The 19,923-nt window shown below is 39.7% G+C and overlaps 1 protein-coding gene across 3 annotated transcripts in view; it reads right to left on the reverse strand.

Annotated features, from left to right (window-relative positions):
- Nucleotides 1–19,923, reverse strand: part of FIRRM (FIGNL1 interacting regulator of recombination and mitosis) — a 215,541-nt gene that overhangs the window by 88,053 nt on the left and 107,565 nt on the right. For 2 of the 3 annotated variants that reach the window (XM_075182745.1, XM_075182743.1), the window contains exons 12-16: nt 15,829–15,958; nt 15,319–15,505; nt 14,814–14,896; nt 14,646–14,697; nt 2,334–2,423 (exon numbers count right to left, since the gene is read on the reverse strand). In XM_075182745.1, the coding sequence (XP_075038846.1) occupies nt 2,334–2,423; nt 14,646–14,697; nt 14,814–14,896; nt 15,319–15,505; nt 15,829–15,958 (542 nt within the window). The remainder of the gene's footprint in view (nt 1–2,333; nt 2,424–14,645; nt 14,698–14,813; nt 14,897–15,318; nt 15,506–15,828; nt 15,959–19,923) is intronic. The other variant, XM_075182744.1, reaches the window with a different exon arrangement.

Here is a 19,923-nt window from a genome sequence, read left to right on the forward strand (position 1 = left end):
CCTTCAGACCAATACTCCATCTCAGTCTGTCCAATAATACACTGGGCCTGTCACTGTATGCTACTGCAGCTCCCAGTGTAGTCTGACAGATCAAAATGCGATGCGACTTGGCATGCCCAACCTCCAAAATTACAATTATGCAGCCTGCCTAGGTCAATGCGTACAATGACACTCTCCACCAGAGACAAGGGTTTGGGTCGACATAGAATCATACCTATTAGAGGAGTCGCCAATCTGCTCTGCTCTCTGGCTATCTAGTGCACAACGGTCAGCTCCCGTAAACACGCACACGGTGGTGGCCCTATCCCTTTCTATCTAGTCCAGTTGTAACAAAATGTCCTCTCTCTCCACTGCTCCCTCGATTATGATAACCCTCTGGTCCAACCTTGCCTTCACACCTGGACTATCCCGCCCAACGCACTCCAAGTGGGCAAGTGGAGGCATTTTATTCCTCAACCATGTTACTAAGACTACATCTTTCTCACTGTTTTCTGACCTGGCAAAGCCACGTGGATTCACAAAGGGACTGTTCCATAAATATCTGCAGATCAGGCATTCCCATTAAACATTTAAAGCGCAACTGTTGGCTAGATCATCCACTGTGTCTGAGAACCTGTGTCTCTCAAGACCTTCTTCGAAGGGCCTAATATCAGTATTGTACAATGCATTGCTCCCTGACTACAGAAGTTAAAACCATTTCCAGACAGTGGGAGGCAGATCTGGGAGAACCATTTGACCACGAAAACTGGTCTGATATCTATGAATGTACAGCAAACTGCTCTGTCAATGTTCGAATCAAAGAAAAAGGCAAATAAACTATTACACAGGTGGTATTAAATCCAATCCAGGCTCCATAACATATACCCAAAGGTGAGCTATGCTTCCTGGAGGAACTGTGGCCAGCCACACTGGCACTTTCATGCATATAAGGTGGGACTGTCCCAAACTACGCCCGTTCTGGACCACTGTCCTTGCCTTTGCCTCAACAATCCTCAGTGTCCTCATACCCTCTACTCCCAAACACATACTTCTACCTTTACCTGTCCTTGACCAGCCTTCCCACACCCACAAATTATTCAGACACATTATCAATGCGACGACCTGCCAAATGGCTGCTTCATGGAAGAATCCCTCACCCACGACACTTCAAATGGTCTTCAGCCGGGTATGGCACACATCACCAGCATCCTAAAGGGGCTCCTTGGTATCCCTCCACAAAATCTGGTCCCCATTGTCTTCATACCATAATAAACCTCTACTACGATTTTAAACAGATCTGGTACCTGTAACCGACTTCCCAGACTAGACATCCACTGAATCACTGCTAGGTCTCTTATCACGTGAATCTTCTTTTCAATTCTCTCTTACTTCCTCCTATACTCATTACTCATTTTCCCTCTCTTCCTACAACCCCCTCCACTTATTGTTCGAAATGTAATTACATAACCTCATTGCGGTTTATTTCCAGCACAAAGCAAATTTCCCAATGTAAGGGCGGCATTGGGACATGGTCATTGATGGCTTCATATGTCGCATTTTGAAATGATTTATGCCTCATACCTATCTATATAATATTGTTGCTGGAGTCCTGTTGAATATCTCTGTTCATTTGTCCATGAGGTTTTTAATAAAGTAATTAAAGAAAAAAAAATGCGGTGAGACTACTGTTGCTCACCAACACCAGGTTCCTGATCTACCACAGCTTACAGCTCCGGGAGCCCTACTTATAGAATGAGGCTGGTGGCAGAACAGGCGCATGAAGAAAACACTATAAGAAATCAAATAAATCAAAATAAGAAATCAAATAAATCAAAGAAATGTTAAAACATTTAAATTTGCTGCTATAGGCATCACAGTAGAACTTGCCTTACTTCATAGGCACTTTAGCTAAAACTGATTTGCCATTGGTGGAGGGGTATAGAGGGGAGGAGCTTCAGATTCTAACAGTGAAGAAAAAAATTGAAACTAAATGCCTACTCCAGCATGAGCTCTCTATAACCCCTAAGGTAGCAGTGTCCCCCAAAGTGTAAGAAAGAGAAATAATAATTAGTAATGATGAATCAATGTTCTGTGAACTTATATGCCATGTGGATATATTGTCGCAACCATCCAACATGGTGCAGACTGCTATACATTTGGCAATAAATTATGAATCCTCCACTTTTTGCATCTAATTCTCCGATCTACAAAATTATGACCAAAACTATATTATAAAGGTGTGAGGTGGTTTCTACAATGCATTGATCTTTACAGCTTGTGAACACATTTGACATAATCCAGTTTGAACATGCCTTCCATGTTATAAACTATTCAAATAAGATTCAGTTTAATACCTGGTGACCAGCGTCCATTAAAAACAGTAGACGCCTAAGGAGGACAGCAAGGTGAGCAAGCTGGTAAGTGTCACTAGGACATGACTTCACCTGAACAAAAACATACCAATAATCAGTGTAAGAGTCAAGAGGGAAATGCAGATATAAATGATATACATTTTTGTACATACCTTAAGTAATTTTCTCAAAATCCATTGGTGGACACTGACCCAGCAAGGAGTTTGGCATGTAATTCAAAAGCTGCACCTTTTAAACTCCTCCCCATCTATAACCTCACCCTGCAGTTAATTCCGTTATCTACTAACCAAGCTCCACAGAACAGAAACCAAGAGACACACAAGTAAAGAGAAACCGACAAAAACCGACAGAAGAACTTGAATGCAAAGGGAGAGAGCTCAGAGTTCCCCAATGAAGTCAGAGGTAAGGATTTATTTTATGTACAAAAATCCCATTTTGTGGATCATCCTATTGAGTACACTGGATTTTGGGGACATTCCACAGCTGCCTCTACGAGTGGGTCCGCAGAAGCAGCTAGAAGAGTGTGTCTTCCAAAACTAACATCTTTGTACACAGAAACATTAAACTTGTAAAACTTGGTGAGATAAAAGTATTGGTTTTCACAAAGTTTGCTGCTTCAGTGTATTTAGACCTTTTTTGTCATATCTTGCTATGGTATACTGAAGTAAAGTTACAAGCATTTCATAAGTGTCAAAGGCTTTTATTGACAATTACATTGTTTATGCAAAGAGTCAATATCTGCAGTATAGACCCTTCTTTCTGAAGACCTCTGCAATTCGCCCTGGCATGCTGTCAATCAACTGCTGGGCCACATACTGACTGATGGCCGCCCATTCTTGCCTAATCAATGCTTGGAGTTTGCAAGAATTTGTGAGTTTTTGTTTGTCCATCCACCTCTTGAGGACTGACCACAAGTTCTCAATGAGATTAAGGTCTGGGGAGTTTCTTGGCCATGGACCCAAAATTTTGATGTTTTCATCGCCGGACCACTTCGTTATCACTGTTGCCTTACGGCAAGGTGCTCCATCATGCTGGAAAACACATTGTTCGTCACCGAACTGTTCTCGGATGGTTGGAAGAAGTTGCTCTTGGAGAATGTTTTGGTACCATTCTTTATTCAAGGCTGTGTTCTTAGGCAAAATTATGAGTGAGCCCACTTCCTTGGCTGAGAAGCAACCCCACACATCAATGGTCTCAGGTTGCTTTACTGTTGGCATGACACAAGACTGATGGTAGCGCTCACCTTTGCTTCTCCGGACAAGCGTTTTTCCAGATGCCCCAAAAGGGCATTCATCCGAGAAAATGACTTTACCCTAGTCCTCAGTAGTCCAATAGCTGTACCTTTTGCAGAATATCAGTCTGTCCCTGATGTTTTTCCAAGACAGAAGTGGCTTCTTTGCTGGCCTTCTTGACACCAGGCCATCCTTCAAAAGCCTTTGCCTCACTGTGCTTGCATATGCACTCACACCTGCCTGCTACCATTCCTGAGCAAGCTCTGCATTGGTGGTGCCCTGATCCAGCAGCAGAATCAACTTTAGGAGACCGTCCTGGTGCTTGCTGGACATTCTTGGGAACCTTGGTGCCTTCTTCACAACTATTGAACGTCTCTCCTTGAAGTTCTTGATGATCCGATAAATGGTTGATTTAGGTGCAATCTTACTAGCAGCAAAATCCTTGCCTGTGAAGCCCTTTTTATGTAAAGCAATGATGACTGCACGTGTTCCCTTGCAGATAACCATGGTTAACAGAGGAAGAGCAATGATTTTAAGCACCATTCTCCTTTTAAAGCTTCCAGTCTGTTATTCTAACTCAATCAGCATGACAGAGTGATCTATAGCCTTGTCCTCGTTAACACTCTCACCTGTATTAACGAAAGAATCACTGACCTAATGTCAACTGGTCCTTTTGTAGCAGGGCTGAAATGCAGTGGAAATGTTGTTCTTGGAAAAAAGTTCATTGTCACGGCAAAGGGGACTTTGCAATTCATCTGATCACTCTTCATGACAATCTGGAGTATATGCAAACTGCCATCATAAAAACTGAGGCAGCGGACTTTGTGAAAAACAATATTTGTGTCATTTTTTAAAAAAAATAGCCATGACTGTAGTCTGAACGCATTGACTTTCTATGAGGAAGGCACCATCATTTTTCGTTTTTTACTCCTAATTTTCTAGTGTGGTTGCTTAATATTGGTTCAAGCTGCTTGATGGCGTCGGCATCACAAGGCAGCAGTCCCTACCTACAGTATGAGGTACCGAAATGACACCTCCTCAGCCAAGTTCTGGAAAATACAGACTTTATGAATGGCACTGACTGCGGCAGTTGTTGAAGAGTTTATAAGTTAAATGTATTCATTTATTTAAATATCAAATAACAAGATAAAAAATCCCAAAGGTGTATGCAAATACTCAAGAGTGAAACAGCAAATATCCTCAGGGGAAGCAACCTCCCCTGTAGAATAAAATCAAATAATCAAACAAAGGACTGCACTTGGTACAGATCAAATATTATACTGTAAATATTAATGTATAATATTACATACTATATATATATATATATATATATATATATATATATATATATATAACACTTATGTCTTTGATAAAAATAAAATAACATTTATTTGACATCCATTGTACAAAGTACAAATATAAAAATGTAATCCTGTGTGTTAAACAATCTAATGAGTTCACGAAAGATAAACAAAATAACCTATTAATAGGAAGAAATAAGTATATGCTTCAATTGCAGGTAGAAAATAATGTCAGATACCATCAAACCTTGTTAACCGGACGCGTTTCGTTACTGCGCAAGCAACTTTATCGAAGGGATCAGATGCAATTATTTCTCAGGAGAAATACCCATTTTTACAGGGGCATGTTTAATTCAATTAAGCAACATCACCTGCGGTTTCAAATGTATCAAAGATGTATTGAGTTCATAGTATTTCTTTACAATTGTGGATACTAATACATATTTAAAGATTAAGAAGTCCATTTATGAAGCAGTTTATTTGAAACCAATTATTTATGAAGGCAATCTTAAAATCTAAAACATATTTTGATTCATGCATATCTAGAAATTTAAACCGCATTATTACTGAATTAAGCAAGCATTATTTTAAAATAAAAAACATACATTTAATGAATATATATATAGAAAAATACTAAATATAAACTATAGAACTCAATAGGAATGATATATAGATTTTCAAATAAGTCTAAGTTTTCCCGTGTGACCTTATTAGATTGATTGACATATTATCTCATAGGATTACATTTTTATATTTAAATGAAGGATGTAAAATAAATGCTACATGTTATTTTTTATCACAGACATAGATTGATTATTTTACTTACCAACACTACTATAGCCAGCCTTTTTCAAAAGCGCCCTATTCATGTGGGCACTAAAGTAAAACTAAATACCCTTCACGTTGGGGATATGGAAGGAGGAGTTTAAAAAAGTGCAGATTTGAATTAAGTGCCAAATTCCTTGCTGAGGCTGTATATGTCCAAGTTCCAATGAGATTATATATATTATATACAACACACACACATACAAAAAAGCAGGTGCCAATGAAACTCTGTTAAAAATTTTTTAATCACTAATAGTAATATTGTTCTGCTGAGGTATCGATGTGTTCTTATATCCCCTGAAGTTGTAGCACACTCTGTTAAAGACTACACTACCGTGTGTCAGGGTGGCTGCCTCCTTTCAGTTTCTCCTGTTTCTTCAACCAAGAATATAAAACATGTAAAGAAAATAAAAAAGGTGCCTCCTATAGTGCAATACTCCTACTCTTGCAAGCTTATTCAAATCAATAAAAATTCCGTACCATATGAATGATCAAACTCTACTCATCTGTATAAGAGGATTTTTGTACTTATGTTAAATCTCTTTCTCCGAGTCCATCTGGGGGACACTGGTACCTTGGGGATGTCTGAGGGTGTTGGCACTTAAACAGTTAAGAACTAAACTTGCTGCTGACTCCTCCCCTCTGCAACCCCATCAACCTCAGTAATACTAAAGTCCCAAGAAAAAAATGGGGCAAGTCTAACTGAATAGAATAAAAGCAAAAGGGAGGGAACGCAGTGTCCCCCAGATGGACTCGGAGAAAAAGATTTATTGCAAGTACAAAAATCCTCTTTTCTCCATCATCCACTCTGGGGGACACTGCTACCTTGGGGACCTTCTAAAGTAGCCCCCTAAGGGTGGGAATGAACTGGTCTACTTGCTTGTAATACATTTCTGCCAAAATTGGCGTCCGAAGACGCAAAAATGGTGAATTTGTAGAACCGAGTAAAAGTATGGACAGAAGACCAGGTAGCTGCCCTACACAGTTGATCCGCAGAAGCTCCTTGATAAGCAGCCCACGATGCCCCCACCGCACGGGTAGAGTGTGCCGTGACAACTCTAGGCACAGGACGGTTCATACTCATGCTTAATAATAGACTTAATCCAGCGAGCAATTGTCTGTCTGGAAGCTGGCCATCCTCTCTTTGAGGAGTCGTAAAAGCACGATAAGAGAATCAGTTCTTCGACAAACGGAAGTCCTTTCCAAATATATTTCTAAAGCTCTGACCACATCCAGACGAAGACGAAGAAAAAGACGAAGAAGATGATCCAGGAGAGGACCCTTCTTCCCTAAAACTCAGAACCACTATTTCTTGATTCATATGGAAACTTGAAACTACCTTTGGCAAAAAAGACGGAACTGTCCTGAGGACCGCTCTGTCCTCATGGAAATCTAAGTACGGAACTTTACAAGACAAGGCTCCTAATTCAGATACTCTTTTAGCTGAAGCAATGGTTAAAGAAAAACAACTTTCCATGTCGCAAATCTGATGTCAGCCGATTCCAGAGGCTCGAAAGGAGGGTGTTGTAGAACATTCAGGACTAGATTTAAATCCCATGGGGCCAACGGAGAAGTATGGGGAGGCTGCACATGCAGAAACCCCTGAAGAAAAGTACGAATATCTGACATGGAGGCCAAGCAGCGTTGAAAGAAAATAGACAGTGCAGAGATCTGAACTTTTAGGGAGTTTAATCTAAGACCCTTCTCTAACCCATCCTGGAGAAAAGCCAGAAAACAAGTTAGACTAAGAGACACAGGATCATTACTATTACTTTCACACCATTGTACGTACATTTTTCATATCATATGGTAAATCTTTGCGGATACGCTAGATGAGAAACCTCTGGACCTCCAGAGGTTGGCTTCAATAGCCACGCCATTAAAGCTAAACGAGTTAAGTCCAGATAATGAAATGGACCTTGAATGAGCAGATCAGATCTGAGGGGAAGGGCCCAACCCTGACCTTCTGCCATCCTTAAGATGTCTGCAAACCAGACTCATCGTGGCCAATTTGGTGCTACTAGAATCACAGGATGCACTCCCATTCTTACGCTTCACAGTACTCGGGGAATCATCAGAATTGGGGGAAAAAGATATCCCAGTTTGAAATCCCAATTCATTGACATTACATCCACTGCTACTGCTAAAGGATCTCTGGTTCTTGCGCAAAACTTTGGAACCTGATGGTTGTATCTGGATGCCATCAAGTCTAGATCTGGAAGACCCCCACCAACGAAGGAGAGACTGATGTCCTTCCCAAATAGAGATATGTAGGTACATGTCTCGAAAGTCTATCGATGCAAGGAACTCCAGAGGTTCTAAACCGTTTATTACCGAGCGGATTGATTCCATACAGAATTTGGTTACCTGAAGGTGAAGATTGAAACTTTTGAGGAGGTTCAGAATCGGCCGAAACGAACCACCTTGTTTTTGAAGCAAGAATAGGTTTGAGTAAAACCCCTTGCCTCTTTGATGTTCCGGAATTTTGCAAATAGCGCCGGCGAAAAGAAGAGAAGCGATCGATTGTAACATCACACTTCTCTTGATGCAATCTCGAGGCAACTGAGTCTGGAAAAAACGCTGGGGGGTAGGACCCACAATGTCTAGGAAATAACCTCTGGAAATTATTCCCAATATCCAAACATCCTTGGTGGAAGCTGTCCACTGATCTTAGAATAATTGAAGTTGACCCCCCCACCCACGCAGCCGCTAGGAGAGGGGAAATCCCTTCATAAGGAAGGCTGATCTGAGACGTCCATCTGGACGATGGACGTCTCAGAGTAGGAACCACTTCCTTTCTGAGATTGGCCTCTAAGAGTGATTGGCTTACCCCTAATGGAGGACTGTCCTCTTGAAACTGAGTTACCACAAAAGGGCTGCCGAAAGGAACTGAAACGAGGAATTCTGGGTTTAAAAGAATTTACTGGTAGGAAAGTGCTTTTACCTCCAGTAGTCTGACTGATCACATCATCTAATTCAAACCCGAATAGGACGGACCCTGAAAAAGGTAAAGCCTCTAAAGATCTTTTAGATTCCAAGTCCCCATTCCATGAACAAAGCCAAAGCCTTCTTCTACCTGCCACTGCAGAAGCAGATACCGTAGAAGAAATTGAAGCTGAATTCTGGGCTGCCTCATAGAGATAGCCAGAAGCCTCTTTTAAATGAAGGGCCAAAGGAAGGAATTCCGTATCCTGTAAACCTGCAACTAATTGGTCAGCCCAGGACTCCATAGCTTTAGCCACTCACGCGGATGCAAACAAGGGTCTAAAGGAAGTGCCTGCCCCAAGAAAAATGTTTTTTAGGAACCCTTCTAATCTATGATCAGTAGAATACTGAAGAACCGCTGTGCCTGGAACTTACAAAGTGGTATGAAGTGCCAGCCTTGCCACCGGAGTATATACTTTGAATAGCTGCTCCCAGCGAGATACATCCTTTCCTCCAGAGGATAAAGCATAGCATATCTATGAGGAACTGAAAACGTCTTATCTGGATGTTTCCAGGCAGATTCAGCAATTTCAGTAAGTTCAGGGGACACAGGGAAACAGACAGTTTTAGGTCTACTGCGTTTAAATAAAACCTGGACAGGAATACTAAATCTTCTTTCATGCGATCAAGGGACTGACGCACCACTAACACCAAATCCTGAATCCCCTGTTTCCTGGAATTTTCATCCCAGTCACCTAAATGTACAGAATCTGAATCCTCTCCTACCTCACCCTCCTCTCCAGATGAACCGTCAGAATCAGAAAGTAACAAAGGATGAGAATGGCGAGGGCGTTTTGCTCTGGGAGCCAAACGTGTAGAAGAGTCTAAGAAACTGTTCAATCGGTCCAAACGCTTCCCCAACGCGGATGACCACGCGGGATCAGATTGAGATGTAGAAGGCTGGACCTGAGACAAGTCATGCACCAAACCGCCTGAGGTTCCGGCCTTAATCACATCGCTAGAATTTGCAGAAGCAGAGCCAGAAGCCACTCCAACTAAAGTGGAATTTGTCTCTGCCTGTCTATTGATAAGCTGGGTGAGCATAGAAACAGACTGCGCCAAAGAGGAAACCCATACTGGCTCCTCCACCACGGCGGAAGGCCCACCCCGGGTCTGCTCGCCCTGGGCTCCGAATCACACCTTGCACACACAGCCCCTTTGTCCACCTGTCCTACCGGTAGTTTAGCAGAACATTTAGAACAAGAACAATATTTAACGCTGACACCCTTTCCTTTGTCAGACATTTTATATATAATTACTCTCAAATATTAAATATGAATTCTCTGTCTTTTACTCTTTTTTTTTTAATACAGAAAAAAAAATAGCCTCATCAAATATACTTAAAGTGTGCACGCTAAAAAATAGATTAACAGCCCCTAGTTTCAATAGGGAAGGGGGGGGTGAGGGGGAATCCGAACAGTATGTATATATATACTGAGGGGAGAAGTCAGCAGAGCCCTGTCAAGCAGTTGTGTGTCTGATCCGTGTTGCTGCCCAGTCCTGTCAGAGAGTAAAACGGCGCGAATATCTCCCGGCTCAGAATCTTCTACTGAGCAGCCGGCAGTCTTAAATTACCTCCGTCTGTCTTTTTTGTTATAAAGAGCCCTCGGACAGTTCAGTCCTGTGAGCATTATTATCGTGCCTCTCCTATCGCTCACTCGGGACTCCTTCCGCATCCACAACACCTCCTGCGGCTTATAGAGATCCAAGCCCCCCCTCCGCCTCAGCGGGGGACTTGGTATCTCATAACATGTTCGGTCCTCAGACGGAGTGCGGCACTCTCTGCCTTATGGCAGTATCGGACCCGTTGGGACAGAGCAATGACAGGCGCTTAGCGCTGTCACTGCTCACTAAACACCACACTAATCGTGCAGTCTCTTCTTTTTTTTTTTAAAGAATGGAACCTTGTTCCATTAAAATATCTATAAAGAGAAAAATGTTAATAACATTTAACCTTATCTACACTCATTTTAGAAAGCTAATAAAAATAATAAAATCTAATACTAAACAGCAAGTACTGCTAAGCAGTACTAAACGCAGCCCAACTCCTTGGGCACTTAGACATAACTGAGGTTGATGGGGTTGCAGAAGGGAGGAGTCAGCAAGTTTAGTTCTTAACTGTTTAAGTGCCAACTCCAACGCCCTCAGACAACCCCAAGGTAGCAGTGTCCCCCAGAGTGGATGATGGAGTATGAATCAATGGATCTCATAAGACTCTATGCTCCATATACCCAACGACGCAGACATAAAACCAGCAGAGAAAAACACAAAAATAATGCAATATTGCCTTTTCGAGCCAAACACCAATGCAAAAACACACATAAGGTGTATTTACAAACACTGTTCCAAAGAATCATCAGTAGAACATGAAATCAGATAAGTTTAAGTCAAGAATTTTTGATGTATGTGCAATATATTTTTATACTTTTCATAGAATACATTTTTTAATGGATTTTACACTATGTTGTTATTTTATATTTATTTTGGAGTTAAGTGCAGCAGAGCACATCAAAGAAGTTTAGATCTAAAAAGAAGTTGTCTAAGTCAGGATATATGCATCTTACTGTATGATAGTCGGTATGTAGACAATTTATAGTCATCACCGGTGAAATGTACAGAGTTTGGAGTGATTCTTTTTCACAGAAAGGTGGTGTCCAAGGTTAATTTTCACAGACTGATTTGGGAAACGTGCTATAAAAAGGATATTCGGTTCTATAAATGCACCTTATAAGTGTTGTATTTGCACCAGTGTTTGTTTAGAAAAAGGATATATTGCACTAATTTTGTCTTCTTCCCTGTTGGTTTTATGTCAATGTCCATGAATATGAATATGGAGCAGAGATAAACTGGCTCATCAATGATGAGCTGAGTTTGATCCCTCATATGGTATGCAATTTTTATTGATTTCAATTAGGTTGCAAGAGCTGGAGTACTGCTCTAGAAAGCGCCTTTTTGCCTTTTATTATGTTTTTTTTTTTTTACAGATACATAAATATTATTTACACAGTGCAAAATGGTCCAAATATTATAAAGAAAAGCTCACCTACAGCGCCTGCAGGAACAGACCAGCACTGGCGATTTTTGGAAGAAAAAAAAAAAATATTCATACACATAATGAATTGTAATGGTTAGCTTTTTCACAGAATTGCTGGTCTCCTTGCATTTATGGGACTGCCTTATTGAGAATGAGGCTATTTTCACATACAAAAACTGTAGTCTGGACTGCACATGTTTGCTAATTAATGATCTCTGTGAATTAGTTTTGTCGCCTTATAAGCTCTCGTATACTGTGTGTCTGCTCGATACTTGTAACCCTGATGAAAATCTTAGGTGATTGAAACGATTGTCTGGTGCAACAATTCTCCTTATGTGAAAACAAAGTTTTTTTCTTCTTACTAAAATCGCCAATGTTGGTCTGTTCCTGTGAGGTTTCATATATACAGGTATAGAGAAGTACATTTCAAGAAGGTGGGAGAAAAAGCTATTTCCTTAAGGCCAATAAGTCCCCAAACAAAACTAAAAAGAACACAAAAACTCAAAATCGGACATTAAGGGTCCAATTTAGAGTTGAATGTAAAGATGATCCGCTTGCATGTGAGCAAAGATGCATCTGTGCTACCTAATATATTGTACAGATGAATGCAGAGTAAAGATGCAACAATCATCAACAATTCCAAATCTTGCACCTGGTTTATCTAGCTGCAAAATTCACGCCTCACAGCTAATGTGTTCCAAGAACCATGTAACTCAATATAACACATTACAATTCTCACATATCTTACCAAACTACACTGCATTTTACATACACATTAACTAACGCCCCTGATTCACCTCCAAGTGCATAAAAATTACAACTCTAAATAAAATGGTTGTGCATCAATTTTGCACCATACAGCATTTTTACATCACACAAAAGCACTTGCATGCAACTCTAATTCATGTTCTAAGTCTCTGAACAAACAAGAATCAGATTAACAGAACCTGACAAATTACTGAAACAAACAGAAGATCTAAATTTAAATAAACAATCTTAGGTGGTAAGGTGCACATTGTATTCTTGGGGCCACAACTAGTGTAACCTATAACACACAAGATTATCATTAGACTGAGGAATTTGCCTTAAATGCCTATTTCTTTCCTTAAACGGAAAACGTAGACTGCAGCGGTTAAAATCAGTTTCAGATGATATGTGAACAGGATATACCATGTTTAATGTGCCCACAAATGCACATTTTATCTGCTAATAACTATATTAATATATTTTGCCTTTTAAGTGCCTAAAATTGTATTAAAAAAAGCACACAGCAGATAATTTAAGTAGCTTTAATCTAAATTAAATAGTTTAATATCAGATTTTTTTTTTAATTGAATTCAATACAATTGATAATTGAAATTATAGGCGTTTCCTAGTCAACAAGATTTTAATTGTTAAGTGTTAGTAGTATGACAATTTTCCTGCAGGGCAATCTGTACCGCTATTAACACTTGAAACTTTAGAGCCAGAATTGGCTTGCTTAAAGCACTGTCCACTCACTTCACTTTTTTAAGATTAAATAAAGTCTTAAGTGATAAAAGACATTTACTACTGAAAACTGAAGCTGTTTGTTGATTGTAATTGTAATTCTGTTGTTCATTGTAATTTTTAGTGTACTAGAACATTTCGATTTTAATAAAGAAAATATGTTATTTTATGTTTAATATTGAAATGATATGTTAGCCACGGCGGCCGTGGGCACCGCTGCGACTCTCCGCCTCTGCTCTATGGCGTCCCGGCCGTCACTATGACGACCGGGACGTCACTTCCGGTCCCGACACCTGCATTTACCTGTCGCAGCGCCCGGCCAGCTGTCAGATAGCCGGGCAAGTGTGCACAGGGCTGGTTCATCTTAGCCAATAGTGGCTAATCTAGGGGAGCTTTTCCTGCATTACTGGCTGTATGCCAGTAATTTATTATGCAGCCACCTGGTTGATTTGCACTGGATGTGTACCTTTACTTCCATTGGCCACTGATGATCTAATCAATTAAGCTACTCCTGTGGATTGTTGTAGGGCTCTGTTCTGATTGGCTCTTTGTACTATTTAAGGCAGTGAGGACTGAGCCTCACTGCCGGTTATAGTGTCCTGTCTCCAGTACTGCTGCCTGCTCCTGTTCTATTGTTTGGTGTGAACCTGTGATTGATTACCCGTGTATGACCTTGCCTGTCCCTGGATTCTGAACCTGTGCCTGTGACCTTGACCCTTTTGCCTGTACCTGACATCCTCTCTGGTGCTGTTTAGTCTGCTGACCTCTGGCCTGCCACTATACCGTGCGCTACCTCTTGTACATGTGCGCTGCCGTGTTAGCTTAAACTCATACTACCCTGAGCATAAGACCTAGGGGCATCCGAGTACCTGTGAGCATAACCAGTCTCTATGGGAAAGGCGGCTGCTAAAGGTGAAGAACTATTCTAACTGTTCTATGAGTTTATGTCGCACTGGTGGCCATAACATTATAGTGTCTATTTCAGACTGTTTTAGTGCTTTTTTGCCTCTCTATTTTTAACTTTTTTTAGTTCCTACCAATCATAGTATGATTATATTGGATAAGTTATGGTTTGTTATTTTGTAATGAAGACAATTTATTATATTTGACATTAAAAATTGCTTTTTTAACTATATGCACAATCAAATCCCAAGTCCTGATTTGATACTATCGATTCTTATCTCATCAATAACAACATTAATTATCAATAACATTAGGAGCAGACAACACAGGAAGTGACGGGAGCTGGGTCTGAGCTTTATTGTGTGTGTAGATGTAAACGTATGTAAGTGGTTGGTGGGTGTGTGGTATCAAGGAGAGAGTCATGTTCAGTATACAAATGTTTCCTTTCCCTACACTGTTGCTTTAGTAGATAAACTAGATAATGAAAATGGCCCAATTTGAGATTGTTAGTCCAGTAATTACTTACCATGTGAACTATAATCTTAACATGGTGCGCACACAGTTCTGCGGTTCCGTATCTAAATGTTTTAAAAAATAAAATATTGAAAAGTAACAATTAGCAACTATTCTTCTACACCTACAGCAGTAATACAACGTACAAAAGATATTCTTTAGATCGCAAACAATATCACACCGTGCCAAGAAACACCACGTATCAATTGCCAGAAGAGACTCCATCATTCTGTAACTTAGAACAGCATTCAGCAGAGAGCATTCCTAAAACATAGAAAAACAGATGTTATATTTAGTAATATGTTTCATTATTCTGATATGGTATCATCATCATTTATTTATATAGCGCCACTAATTACGCAGCGCTGTACAGAGAACTCATTCACATCAGTCCCTGCCCCAATGGAGCTTAGTCTTAATTCCCTAACATACACAGACGGACAGACAGAAACACAGATTAGGGTCAATTTGATAGAAGCCAATTAACCTACTAGTATGTTTTCTTGGAGTGTGGGAGGAAACCGGAGTACCCGGAGGAAACCCACGCAAGCACGGGGAGAACACATAAACTCCACACAAATAAGGCCATGGTCGGGAATCGAACTCATAACCCCAGAGCTGAGAGGCAGAAGTACTAACCGCTAAGCCACTGTGCTGCCCATATGGTATGTGAAATTCAGACTCACCAATTCAGAAAAACACACTGGAGGTAATAATACAATATAGCTACAAAGGTGAATGTAGATATATTGATAAAAAGTAATATTCATTGAGGTTTGTCCTTTCACTGAGGATTCCTGCATAATAATTGGAAGAGAGATCTCTGGAGAGCACACTGCAAAGCTCCGGAATACAGCTTCAAATACAGACATTCTAAAACAAAGAAAAAGTATATATTGTGTTAACAGGTCATAGCAACTCAATTCCATTAATCAAAGTTGTAGCAGGAAGGAATGCATTCAACAAACCTGCCCCCCCTCCCCCCGAAAAAACAAACAAAAACAAAATTAAAGTTCAAATCTAAGCTTGAAAGTAATAAGAGTTGCATTTATCAACATGGTGCAAATATCTGCTCTAGCTTTGAACTTGTATAGAGGACTTTACTTTTAGTAGGGAAAAATAATTAAAGAAAAAAATATTTCCATTGTTGTACATGTATGTTTTAAGCTGCAATGATAATCCTTCTGTGTTTTTACCTTCGGTTTTTTTCTGAAGATTCTCTGTCTGAGCACCACAAAATTTGCACATCTTCAGGCAGAGTTGGAAGTTTATCCAATATGTTTAGGAGAAGTAAACAATGGGGAAAAAGTTGCTCACGTGGAAGTTCTGAATAAAATCGAAATAAAATAGATAATAATCAGTGAAAGGAAATGGTCTACATTTCACTTAATGGGGCATATTCAATTAGGATTCGTGCCCAAACTGCGCATATAAAGTGTCATTACAGTACCGCAACATTGCGATGTTGCGGTACCGGGACCCGCACGTAATCGCGGGCGTGAATCCTAATTGAATATGCCCCAATGTGTCTTTCTAGGAGAGCAACAAAGTGCTATGGTAAATCAACCAAACAAACAAGAATGAAACATTATGGAAAATGTTTTGTCTTTCCCCAAAATGCAAATTTTGCTAAAAGCTTAGTATGGACATCATGAACTAGTTTATAAAGTTCAAGAAAATAATTATTTACTGCAGATGTGGAAGCCAACCTGATTGACACAATATTAACTATTTATGGTTACTATTGTATCCATTAAGCAATACAATATACTTGTTTTTTAGTGAGTTAACAAAGCAAATAGTATATAGGGCGCTCCAACAGATATGCAGCCGAGCACGTAAACAGAGACTCCACAAAATCCCTTATTGAAGTAAAAAATAAGTGAGTCCACTTCTCTTCTCTGGAAGGGGTCAAAAGTTGATATGGCCTGAATAGATGTATTTTTAGGCTAGGTACACACTATAGGAACATTTTAACGACTAGCGATTTACCAACGATAGGGGGGAAAAAAGTCCCGTTCAGCATGCCGATTCATATGTACACACACTACACCATTTATCTTCAGATCTGTATTCTGTGCATGGAAATCCGCAATGTTACGGTACCGTAATGACACTTTACACGCGCAGCCGTGCGTAATTGCGGCAGCGAATCCTAATTGAATACCCAATGTGAGGATAATGTAATAGGAAATTTAGTGGTTTCAGAATTGCAGCAAATCAGAGATGCTTTGGTGCAGAAGAAATGTTAACTGTAATCAACTTTGGAGCCTTAAGCTGGACCCCAGGACTAGTCTGGACTCTGGAGCCGAGGCTAGCAAACCTGGAGAACTGACAACCGTACTTTGAAGCCACACAGACCAGGTTTTCAGAGCTTTCTAACAATTTAATCAATAGCTGATTGATTTCAGTGTATCACATGAGCATAACCAGAGTGTTTTGTTTCAAAATAAGTGCGTGTCTATGTATTGAAGTGCAGCTTATTTTTATATTACCTATAAATCAGAGGGGTTACAGCAGGCGATTACATCATTGTTAAAGTGGGGTTTATGTGGTATTTTTTTTTTACTTAATTGTCCTCAAATCACAAATCTTGGCTTCAATTTTATAACGCACGGCGAAATTGGCATATTGGCTCACATATGCGTACAACTACTGAGACTAACACAATAACTTAACTATTACTACTCTGGGTCAGTAACCTCAGCAATATTTGTTTCATAAATGCAAACAATTAATTTTTATCACTACAATAAAAAAAACATCACCCATTTTTTTTTAGCTACTTTAAGTTCCATCATGTCTATAAGTAGTAACATAGTAACATAGTTGATGAGGTTGAAAAAAGACACCAGTCCATCAAGTTCAACCTATTTTGGATCTCCTGCGATCCCGCACTTATATTTGAAATTGATCCAGAGTAAGCAACTGCCAATCTGTTTCAATTGTGAAAAATCCCCCAGACTCAATATTGCAGTCCTATTTTTACCCTATATCCACTACTATCCTACATTTTAATTAACGGTCGTATCCCTGGATACACCTTTCCGTTAAAAATTTGTCTAACCCTTTCTTAAACATATCTATGAATCTGCCATCACAACCTTCCCTGGCAATGAATTCCATATCTTGGCTGCCCTTACTGTAAAGAACCCCTTCCTTTGCTGGTTGTGAAATTTTCTCTCCTCTAACCTTAGGTGGTGACCACGTGTCCTGTGTATAGTCCTTGGGGTAAAAAGTTCCCATGAAAGTTCTCTGTATTGACCCCTAATGTATTTGTACATAGTAATCATATCTCCCCTTAGAGGCCTCTTTTCTAAAGTAAACATGCCTAAACTGGCTAACCTTTCCTCATAACTTGACTCCATACCCTTTATCAATTTTGTTGCCCTTCTCTGAACCCTTTCTAGTTCCAAATTGTCTTTTTTATAGAGTGGTGCCCAGAACTGTACTGCATATTCAAGATGAGATCTTACCAATGATTTATACAGTGGCAAAATTACACTGTCTTCCCTTGCATCTATGCCCCTTTTTATGCATGCCAATACTTTGTTTGCCCTTTCAGCTGCCGCTTTACATTGAGCACTATAGCTAAGTCAACTGTCTACGAGCACTCCCAAATCCTTTTATATTATAGATTCTCCTAAATTAATTCCATTTAATTTATAGATTGCGTTCTTGTTTTTGATCCCTGAATGCATAACCTTACATTTATCTGTGTTAAACTTCTTCCTCTGACAACCAAGTATTAATTAATGGCATGGTTTAATTTCCATTTTTATGTATTACTCCTGCCATTTGTTCCTCTCTTTTAAATACTGAAGAAAAGAAAGTGTTCAATACCTCTGCTTTTTCCTTAGTATCATTTATCAATTCACCCATCTCACTTCTTAGGGGTCCTATATTATCTTTTTTAATCCTTTTGCCATTTATATACTTAAAAAACTTTTTAGGGTTCGTCTTACTTTCTTTTGCAACTGGCCTTTCATTTTCTAATTTAACTAATCTAATTTCCTTTTTGCATGTTTTATTACATTCCTTGTACCTACGGAAGGACTCCTCTGAACCTTCAGACTTAAACAATTTAAATGCACGCTTCTTCCTTTGCATTTCTTCCCTTACCTTTTTATTTAGCCACATTGGTTTAGACTTAATTCTTTTACATTTATTTCCCATGGGAATTAACTTATACTTGTATGTTTCCAACAACATTTTAAAGACAGCCTACTTTTCTTCCATCAAAGGTTTTATCCCAGTCTTTGCTCTTTATAGACTCCTTTAGCATATTAAAATTTGCCTTTCTAAAGTTTAAAGTCCTAGTTGATCCCTTATAACGTTGCTTCTGGAAACTAATTTCAAATGAGACCATATTATAATCACTGTTTCCCAAGTGCTCCCTTACTTGAATATTTGATATTACTCCTACATTGTTTGTTATTACTAGGTCCAGCATAGTCCGGTTCCTAGTTGGTTCCTCTACTAATTGGGACATGTAATGGTCTTTTAGCGTGTTCAGAAACCTATTTCCCCTAGCTGTACCGCAGGTCTCAGTAGTCCAATCAATGTCCGGATAATTAAAATCCCCCATAATTAAAATTTTACCTAGTTGTGTAACCTTTTCAATTTGCTGTAGAAGTTGGGCTTCCTCAATCGTACCAATATCTGGTGGTTTATAGCATATCCCTATCGGCAACTTCTCTGAACTTTTTCCTCCACTGGATATTTCCACCCACAATGCCTCTATATTATCACCAATATTCTCATATATAACTTCCTGAATACTTGGTTTTAATTCTGGCTTAATATAAAGACATACTCCTCCTCCCCTTTTATTTACCCTATCCCTCCTGAAGAGAGAATAGCCTTCCAAGTTGACTGCCCAGTCATGTGCATCATCCCACCAGGTCTCCGTAATACCTATAATATCATACTGCTCATACATTGCTACTAGCTCTAACTCCCCCATTTTACCTGTCAGGCTTCTTGCATTTGCAAACATACACTTAAGTCTATTGCCTCCCTTAGGTATTTCTTTTTGCTTTAAAAAGGGCCTCTCCTTATCGGCTATGCTTCCCTTTCCCCCCTTGACTCTTGTTAAATTCCTCCTTACTACTCTCAATGTCTATACCATAAATACTTGCTTGCCCCTTTCCCCCGGAGCCTAGTTTAAAATCTCCTCCAACCTTCTAACCATCCTCTCCCCTAGCACTGCAGCCCCCTCCTCATTCAGGTGCAATCCATCACGACAATAAAGATGGCACCTGACCGAGAAATCAGCCCAGTGCTCTAAG

Source organism: Mixophyes fleayi, chromosome 8 (assembly GCF_038048845.1).
Source record: "Mixophyes fleayi isolate aMixFle1 chromosome 8, aMixFle1.hap1, whole genome shotgun sequence".
Lineage (NCBI taxonomy): Eukaryota > Metazoa > Chordata > Amphibia > Anura > Limnodynastidae > Mixophyes > Mixophyes fleayi.